This window comes from Nerophis ophidion, linkage group LG07, assembly GCF_033978795.1.
Source record: "Nerophis ophidion isolate RoL-2023_Sa linkage group LG07, RoL_Noph_v1.0, whole genome shotgun sequence".
In the NCBI taxonomy this organism is placed as follows: Eukaryota; Metazoa; Chordata; class Actinopteri; order Syngnathiformes; family Syngnathidae; genus Nerophis; species Nerophis ophidion.
Window position 1 is genome coordinate 55213133 of NC_084617.1, and position 9764 is coordinate 55222896.

Consider the following 9764-nt stretch of genomic DNA (forward strand, 5'->3'; position numbering starts at 1 on the left):
GATAATGTTTTAAACTATTCAGGTGTGATAAAATGTTTTTTTTAGACTTCAATGATTTAAAATAAAGTATTGCAAGTTGTTTCCATGTACAGTGCATCCAGAAAGTATTCACAGCACTTCACTTGTTCCACATTTTATGTTACAGCCTTATTGCCCTTAAAATTCAACACACAATAACTCATAATTCCAATGTGAACACATTCTAATGTATTTTTTTCAAATGTATTAAAAATAAAAACCTAAGAAAACACATGTACATAAGTATTCACAGCCTTTGCTCATTATGTTGTTAATGCTCCTTTGGCAGAAATTGCTGCCTCAAGTCTTTTTGAATACGATGCGACAAGCTTGGCACACCTATCTTTGGGCAGTTTGGCCCATTCCTCTTTGCAGCATGACCGGGATGTCTCTGAACCTTGCTGCATTCAGCTTTCCCTCTATCCTGACTCTTCTCCCAGTTCCTGCAGCTGAAACCATCCCCAAAGCATGATGCTGCCACCGTCATGCTTCACTGTAGGGATGGCATTGGCCTTGTGATGAGCAGTGCCTGGTTTCCTCAAACATGATGCCTGGTATACACGTCAAAGAGTTCAATCCTTCTCTCATCAGACCAGAGAATTATGTATCTCATGGCCTGAGGGTATTTCAGGTGCATTTTGGCAAGATGAATGCAGCAATGTAGAGACATCCTGGATAAACTCTAACCCTTTCCATGCAATCTGATGCAGCTTGAGAGGTGCTGCAAAGAGGAATGGGAACATCTGGCCAGATAGGTTTGGCACGTTTGTAGTATTGTATTCAAAAAGACTTGAAGCTGTACTGTAATTGCAGCCAAATGTGCATCATCAAAGCATTGAGCAACTCCTCTGAAAACTTATGTTAGTATGGTTTTTGTTTTAGGTTTCATTAGTTTGCAAACTAAAAAAATAAACTTGGGTTTTGTGTACAATTTTGAGGATTTTTTTTTCATTTTGGATAATGGCTGTAAGTACTTTTCAGATGCACTGTACATTGGAACCTCCAAAGTTGAATATACTCCTAAATTATAATTTTAAACCATCAACGTACACTATTGCCGCTATAAAAACTTTATTAGCAAATGTTTATATATTTCAACATTCCTGACTGCAGGTTGCAGGAGAGTAGTTGGAGTTAAACTACTCACAGCACCACTTAGTGGTGGTATTTAGGTAGTGCTGGAATGAATGAGTATTATTGTGTGTGTGTGGCTTAAATTAGTTCCACTTACTCTTCAGTGGCTATAATCACACTGGCTTTTTTTTTTTTTCTATCAAGGCATGTAAGAAAATGTTAGTTCAACTTTGAAGATCACAACTTATTTTGTGTCAAATGACACATACTTATAACTTGTGTGTGCCAAGGATTTGTCTTTATTGAACAAGTCTTGCATAAAATCAAAATCTGCACTTTTCAAATGAATAATTGACAGAAAAATAAATGGCTAAAAGTTGTATTTCTCTTTACTATAAACTTTTAGTGGACATTAAGACAATCTATGGATGTCTTTCTACATTTCATGTTGATCAACAATTAGATGGTGTTATGTAATGTTAATTATACAACCAGATGGAATATAAGCTATATGAATTACTCTCACCACCGTGGCCTAATTCAAATACAAACTTAAGTGTTTCCATGTGTGCAAACATTACCACTTTAGGTTTGAAGTTCATAAATAATCTAAAAAATACTATTTTATGATTTCTTGTTTCCTTGCAGTTCTATGTTGTGTTGGATGAAAACAAATCTATACTTTGATGTTAAAGCTATACAATGGAATAAAGACTTTAGTTAACCTTTGTGGCAGTCATTATTTGGAGACATACTGAGAGGTAATATAACCCTTTTATTAAAATAGAAATAAATAATCACGATGAGAGATGGTGTGGCCATGTCAAACAATGGCGGCTTAAAGTGAAATGAAAACACCCAGTGTGCAAATGAAATCATGTTCAGCAGGGGACACAGGATGGACACTTCCACCCTGACTCAGGTGTGAGCCAGGATGGTTTGTTTACAGTCTGGACAAGCGTGTTCCTGCCCCGCCCCCGGCAGACCCACCGCGTGCTCAGTGGTGGAGATCAACAACGTGTCCAGTGTGATCTCTGTGCATTTGGCGATGAAGCGAATGAAGGGGCGCACGTCGCCTTCGTTGGCCGTGTCCAAGGCGGCGTAGTACTCGGCCCGTTGTTCTTTGCGGATAGTAATGGGCGGATACCGTGCCTGCAGGAGCGCTAGGTTCATCAAGAGCCGCGACGTGCGCCCGTTGCCGTCCACGAAGGGGTGCACGTACACCAGTTTGTAGTGCGCCAGCGCGGCGTACTCCACCGGGTGCAGCTGCAGGGCTTCGTCAGAGTTGAGCCACTGCACCAGCTCCTGCATGTGCCGCTGCAGGTCCTGCGGGTGCGGCGGGATGTGGTGGCCTACGAACACTTGGTTGGTACGCAGCCGCCCGCCCTCCACGGGGTCCACGTAGCCCAGCACTCGCCTGTGGATCTCCAGGATGTCGGTGACGCTGATGTCTCCCGTTCTGGACAACAGCGTGGTGTTGATGTACTTCATGGCCGCGTCCACGCCGATGGCCTCGTTCTGCTCCTGCAGGCTCTTGCCGGGTACGGCGTAACGCGTCTCGATTATGTGACGGATCTCGGACAGAGTCAGAGTGCTGCCCTCGATGGCCACCGTGTGGTAGATGTGGTGGTAATACGTCTCCTCCATCACTCGACGTAGCGCAGAGTTGCCTTTGGGTATGGACATGAGTCTGCGCACCTTACTGTCGATGACGCCAAAGTGGCGCCGGTCTAGCTCCTCCACCAAGGGCAGAGTGCGGTCTCGGCTTACCAGCGCCCTCTCGTTGCACGGTGAGATGGCCAAGGCTTTGGTGTACAAGTGGTCTGCCTGGACCACGTCCTTCTCCTCCAATATAGTCCCCAGCTCCGTCAGGGCGTCCACGTAATCTGGATTGAGACTGAGTGCGTGCACCAGCAGCTTGTGGGCTTTCTCTCTCTTGCCCTGTTTCTTCATCTCCTGCGCCTGCTGCAGCGCCGCCCGCGCCTCAAGAACCATCTCTGCATCACAAACAAACAGGTTGTCACTTTCTTCAGTTTCCCCCCCGTGTCTTTGCGAGGAATATGAGATATTTTTCATCTACATGGGAGTATATCAGGGGTCGGCAACCCGCGGCTCCGGAGCCGCAAGCGGCTCTTGGATCACTCTGATGTGGCTCAGCTGCATACTTTCCGACCCCCAAATTTTACCGGGAGGTTTTCCAAATTTCATTGCCTCTCCCAGAAATATTCCCAGGACAACGTTCTGAGATTTTTACCCAGTCAACAATATTGAGGCCGTGCCGTGATGGCAATGCCTTAATTGTCCTCTCGACCATGTCATAGCGTCCGCTTTAATACTATGCTATCTGAGTACCGGCCGGGCACATCTAGTGTGCGGCTGCTGACTCAACGCACAAGCGACTGCAAGGCATAGTTTTTCACCAGCCATACAGGTTACGCTGAGGGTTGTGATATAAACAACTTTAGCACTCTTACTAATATGCGCCACACTGTGAACCCACACCAAACAAGAATGGCAAACACATTTCGGGAGAACATCCGCACTGTAACACATTATAAACGCAACATAAATACCCAGAATCCCATGCATCCCGAGACTCTTCCGGGCTCCAAAATTCACCCCCACTACCACCCTCCACCCCCCGTGCGTCGGTTGAGGTGGGCGGGGTTTGGTGCTAAAGGCAGTGCCTTAAAGCCCCCGATATTGTTGTCCAGTGGAAATCGGGAGAATGGTTGCCCTGGGAGATTTTCGGGAGGGGCAACACGATGGAGGAGGGGATAGTGCGTTTGCCTCACAATACGAAGGTCCTGAGTAGTACTGGGTTCAATCCCGGGCTCGGGATCTTTGTGTAGGGTTCGCATTTCCTCCCCGTGACTGTGTGGGTTCCCTCCGGGTACTCCGGCTTCCTACAACTTCCAAAGACATGCACCTGGGGATAGGTTGATTGGCAACACTAAATTGGCCCTAGTGTGTGAATGTGAGTGTGAATGTTTTCTGTCTATCTGTGTTGGCCCAGCGTTGAGGTGGCGACTTGTCCAGGGTGTACACCGTCTTCCGCCCGATTGCAGCTGAGATAGGCACCAGCGACCCCAAAGGGAATAAGCGGTAGGAAATGGATGGATGGCACTGAAATTCAAGGGTCTCCCGGGAAAATCGGGAGGGTTGGCAAGTATGGTAATTATTATATTGTAAAAATATAAAATAAAATAATAATTTGTACGGTTAATATATCAAAGTACAATCTGTTATCGGCCGAGAAGTTGTACTGCGGTTTATACCGTTTATCGCGATTCCGCGGCTTGTCGCGATAACTTCTCACTTGTTGTAACTTGTACATAATGTAAGCATTTCACCAATCTTGCGCACTTTGCAAATTTGGACGCGATCTAACAGCAAAACAGTCTCCCAACACTGCGTAGATGGCATGAAGGCCTATTTATCCAAGGGTGAAGGTTGGGAAACGAAGGTGTTTGGCGAGGAAAGTGTGGATTCAGGCCGGGTGGCCTGTTTCAAGTTCCAGGTAACCCTACATTATTATAGTTTATAAATAGTAAACCAAGTTGTGGTAGTAGTTTAGTCAGTAGTTTAGTCCTGGATGTACACTGTATAGCAGGGGTCACCAACGCAGTGCCCGCGGGCACCAGGTAGCCCGTAAGGACCAGATGAGTAGCCCGCTGGCCTGTTCTAAAAATAGCTCAAATAGCAGCACTTACCAGTGAGCTGCCTCTATTTTTATTTAATTTATTTACTAGCAAGCTGGTCTCGCTTTGCTCGACATTTTTAATTCTAAGAGAGACAAAACTCAAATAGAATTTGAAAATCCAAGAAAATATTTTAAAGACTTGGTCTTCACTTGTGTAAATACATTATTTTATTTTTCTACTTTGCTTCTTATAACTTTCAGAGTGACAATTTTAGAGAAAAAATACAACATTAAAAATGATTTTAGGATTTTTAAACACGTATAACTTTTTACCTTTTAAATCCCTTCCTCATCTTTCCTGACAATGTAAATCAATGTTCAATTATTATTATTTTTTATTGTAAAGAATAATACATTTCAATTTAATTCTTCATTTTAGCTTCTGTTTTTTCGATGAAGAATATTTGTGAAATATTTCTTCAAACTTATTATAATTAAAATAAAATAAAAATATTCTGGCAAATCTAGAAAATATGTAGAATAAAATGTAAATCTTATTTCAAAGTCTTTTGAATTTCTTTTAAAAATTTTGTTCTGGAAAATCTAGAAGAAATAATGATTTGTCTTTGTTAGAAATATAGCTAGGTCTAATTTGTTATATATTCTAACAAAGTGCAGATTGGATTTTAACCTATTTAAAACATGTAATCAAAATTCAAAAATTAATCTTAATAGGAAAAATTACTAATGATGTTCCATAAATTTTTTTTTTTTATTTTTTCAAAAAGATTCAAATTAGCTAGTTTTTGTCTTCTTTTTTTTGGGTTGAATTTTGAATTTTAAAGAGTCGAAATTGAAGATAAACTATATTTAAAATTTTTATTTTCATTTTATTCCCTGTTTTCTCCTCTTTTAAACCATTCAATTAAGTGTTTTTTGCCACCATTTATTCTCTACAAATAAACTTCTGTAAAAGGAAAAAAAATGTACGACGGAATGACAGACAGCAATATCCATTTTTTTATATATATAAATGTATTCATTAAAAGGTAAATTGAGCAAATTGGCTATTTCTGGCAATGTATTTAAGTGTGTATCAAACTGGTAGCCCTTCGCATTAATCAGTACCCAAAAAGTAGCTCTTGGTTTCAAAAAGGTTGGTGCTGTCACGCCAAATTTCTTCCCCCCTACAACCGCTCCCCCCACCCCCCATTTACTTCCGGGGTCATGAATAATACAGACGTTTTGTTAACGCTATATTATAAAAATATAACGCTATATTATAAAAATACAGACGTTTTGTTAACGCTATATTATAAAAAAAATAAATAAAAAACAATTTACAAACACAAGCTATGGGATGACGCATTTACTTCCGGGGTCACGTTTCCTCTCAAGTCATCCCATAGCTTGTGTTTGTAAATTGTTTTTTACATTTTTTTTTTAATAATATAGCGTTAATAAAACGTCTGTATTTTTATAATATAGCGTTAACAAAACGTCTGTATTAATCAGGACCCCGGAAGTAAATGGGGGAGCGGGGTTGTAGGGAGATGAAATTTGGTGTGACAGCAACCCCGCTGTATAGTGATTAATACAATAAACATTTGATTTGCTTTGACATTAAATTTGCAAAGCGCGTAACCGCATTTTGCAAATTGCGCCCATTGGTATTGTGCTTAAAGTATATGTTTGAAAAAGCCTCTTGACAAATAAAACAGTAGTATTACTAATAAGGAATACCTTTGCTGGGCTTCGACCTGAGCGGCAGTAAGCCGAGTTCCGAGAAGGGGACAGCGAGGCTGGTGGTCTGCGCATGCGTGGGTTGATGGGAGCTCCCCCACAGCTGGCAGCGGAGCTGTGCTATGGCGCTCAAGGAGCCGCGGCAACGCTCCTCCACCCCGACCATTGGCGTCAACAGGGCCAACAGGGACCCCAGCAGGACACACAGAAGAGGGCCCCATCCTCCCAGGAGACGACCGCTAGTGTATCGCCACACCGTCACACCCGCCATGACCCTTCCGGCCTGAATCCTCCATTTCTTTAGGTCCCCGACAGCTTGGCCACGCACTCCAAGTGAGAGGAGGACACCATCAACACGTCGACTCGTAGTCTCAAGTAATTCAACTATTTAGCGCATTGGCCAACGATAAGAAGACAAAAAGACGAGCTTAACTTGTGGGAAACAACTGTTGTTGAACACAACGGAGAGCTTCAAGTCATACACATCATCGGCTTTCTCCACCCGCACATGTGAACATGTCGAACATCCATTGGTCAGTCCCAAATACAACGACGACTGTGATTGGTTTAAAATGCATCAATACATAGGACGTTCGTAAACGTCTTTGATTGGATGATGAAATATGACGTAATTTCTCGGCCCTGTTTTTTTTTTTTTGCCAATTTAAAATGCAAACCCGTCTTCGTAAAACAATAGACCCATACATGTTATCCCTTGAATTAAATGTTATTAAATATTACAATATATTTTGTTGGATGTTCGATTTTTTTTAACCTTCTTACTTTAGTACTGCAATCTTACTAATTACCACAAGAGGGCAGCAGCGTCTCGTTTTTTTTTTTTAAAAAGGCCTACTGAAACCCACTACTACCGACACGCAGTCTGATAGTTTATATATCTATGATGAAATATTAACATTGCAACACATGCCAATATGGCCTTTTTAGTTTACTAAATTACAATCCCAGGCTCGGGATATTTCTGTGTGGAGTTTGCATGTTCTCCCCACGAATGCGTGGGTTTCCTCAGTGTACTCCGGCTTCCTCCCAATTCCAAAGACATGCACCTGGGGATAGGTTGATTGGCAACACTAAAATGGCCCTAGTGTGTGAATGTGAGTGTGAATGTTGTCTGTCTATCTGTGTTGGCCCTGTGATGAGGCGGCGACTTGTGTAGGTGTACACCGCCTTCCGCCCGATTGTAGCTGAGATAGGCGCCAGCGCCCCCCGCGACCCCAAAAGGGAATAAGCGGTAGAATTTGAATGGATGGATGGACAATTTTAAATTTCCCGGGAGTTTCTTCTTCGAAACGTCGTGTAATGATGACGTGTACGCAAGACGTCACGGGTTTTTAGGAAGTATGAGCGCTGAACACACACACAGCTAAAAGTCGTCTGCTTTAACGGCGTAATTACACGGTATTTTGGACATCTGTGTTGCTGAATCTTTTGCAATTTGTTCAATTAATATTGGAGAAGTCACATTAGAAAGATGGATGTGGGAAGCTTTAGCCTTTAGACACACAAACACACGGTGATTCTTTGTTTAAAATTCCCGGAGGTGAAACTTTCCTACGGATCAGAGCGCCGTCAAGCCAACATGGATCCCTACCAAATGTCAACCAGCAGGTTCCGGTGAGAAAAATGTGGTTAAAAAGTCAGTTCTTACCGGAGAAAAGCTGAGCTTGTGCCGTCCATAGCTGCCATGGACTCCCCTGAGACATTGGCATCAAGACACCCATGGAGACACCCTTCCGACTATCAGGTACTATTTAAAGGCCTACTGAGAACCCACTACTACCCACCATGCAGTTTGATAGTACGCAAGACGTCACAGGTTTTTAGGAAGTATGAGCGCTGCGCACACACACAGCTAAAAGTCGTCTGCTTTAACGGCATAATTACACAGTATTTTGGACATCTGTGTTGCTGAATCTTTTGCAATTTGTTCAATTAATATTGGAGAAGAAGTCACAGCAGAAAGATGGAGTTGGGAAGCTTTAGCCTTTAGCCAAACAAACACACGGTGATTCCTTGTTTAAAATTCCTGGAGGTGAAACTTTACTATGGATCAGAGCGCGGTCAAGCGGACATGGATCAAGACGGAATGTCAATCTGCAGGTTTCGGTGAGAAAATTGTGGTTAAAAAGTCAGTTCTTACCAGAGAAAAGCTGAGCTTGTGCCGTCCATAGCTGCCGTCGACTCCCCTGAGACAATGCACGTCAAGACACCTGTGGAGACACCCTTCCGACTAATAGGTACTATTTAACTTACTAAAACACTAGCAACACAATAGAAAGATAAGGGATTTCCCAGAATTATCCTAGTAAATGTGTCTAAAAACATCGGAATCCGTCCCAATGCGATCGCGTTTTTTTTTTTTAAACTTTTTTAAAATGTTTATATTTTCTTGTCCGTCGCTATCAATATCCTCAAACACGAATCTTTCATCCTCGCTCAAATTAATGGGAAAAATGTAGTTTTCTCGGTCCGCATAGCACTTTTTGTTGGAGGCTCCCATTAAAAACAATGTGAATATGTGAGGAACCATCAAACGCCTCTAAAGGCCTACTGAAATGAGATTTTCTTATTTAAACGGGGATAGCAGGTCCATTCTATGTGTCATACTTGATCATTTTGCGATATTGCCACATTTTTGCTGAAAGGATTTAGTAGAGAACATCCACGATAAAGTTCGCAACTTTTGGTCGCAAAAAAAAAAACCTTGCCTTTACCGGAAGTAGCAGACGATGTGCGCGTGATGTCACGGGTTGTAGGGCTCCTCACATCCTCACATTGTTTACAATCATAGCCAGCAGCAGCAAGAGCTATTCGGACCAAGAAAGCGACAATTTCCCCATTAATTTGAGCGAGGATGAAAGATTCGTGGATGAGGAAATTTAGAGTGAAGGACTTAAAAAAAAAAGAAAAGAAAAAGGCGAGGGCAGTGAGAGCAATTCAGATGTTTTTAGACACATTTACTAGGATAATTCTGTAAAATCCCTTATCTGCTGTTGTGTCACTAGTGTTTTAGTGAGATTAAATAGTACCTGAAGTTGGAGGGGTGTGGCCACGGGTGTGTTGATGCCAGAGTCTCTGAGGGCAGTCGCGGCTGCTGCAGGAGGACGCAGGCTCAGCTGATGTCTCGGGTAAGAGGCGACTTGTTAACTAAATTTTCTCACCGAAAACTGCCGGTTGACATGTAGTCAGGATCCATATTCGCTTGACCGCTTTGATCCATAGTAAAGCTTCATCTTCGGGAATTTTAAACAAGGAAACACCGGCT

The 9764-nt window shown here is 42.5% G+C and overlaps 2 protein-coding genes across 2 annotated transcripts in view; one reads left to right on the top strand and one right to left on the bottom strand.

Moving 5' to 3' along the window:
* Positions 1–1820, top strand: part of sart3 (spliceosome associated factor 3, U4/U6 recycling protein) — a 29899-nt gene extending 28079 nt beyond the window's left edge. Inside the window, exon 19 of the mRNA XM_061906556.1 lies at positions 1–1820. This exon is cut by the window's left edge and continues 627 nt beyond it. The gene's annotated coding sequence lies outside the window, so the exon portion shown is untranslated.
* A 27-nt stretch (positions 1821–1847) lies between these two features.
* ficd (FIC domain protein adenylyltransferase) lies at positions 1848–7029 on the bottom strand. The gene is made up of 2 exons (XM_061906557.1): positions 6479–7029; positions 1848–3089 (listed from the first exon to the last, which is right to left on the bottom strand). The coding sequence occupies exons 1-2, from the start codon at positions 6747–6749 to the stop codon at positions 2011–2013; spliced, it is 1350 nt and encodes a 449-aa protein (XP_061762541.1). The 5' UTR covers positions 6750–7029; the 3' UTR covers positions 1848–2010.
* Positions 7030–9764: the final 2735 nt, after the last annotated feature.

Coding starts and splice junctions, on each gene's coding strand:
- ficd (XM_061906557.1), bottom strand. CDS start 6,749: ATGGCGGGTGTGACGGTGTGGCGATACACTAGCGGTCGTCTCCTGGGA. Junction 3,090..6,478: donor CAGGTCGAAGCCCAGCAAAG/GTATTCCTTATT, acceptor TTTGTGATGCAG/AGATGGTTCTTGAGGCGCGG.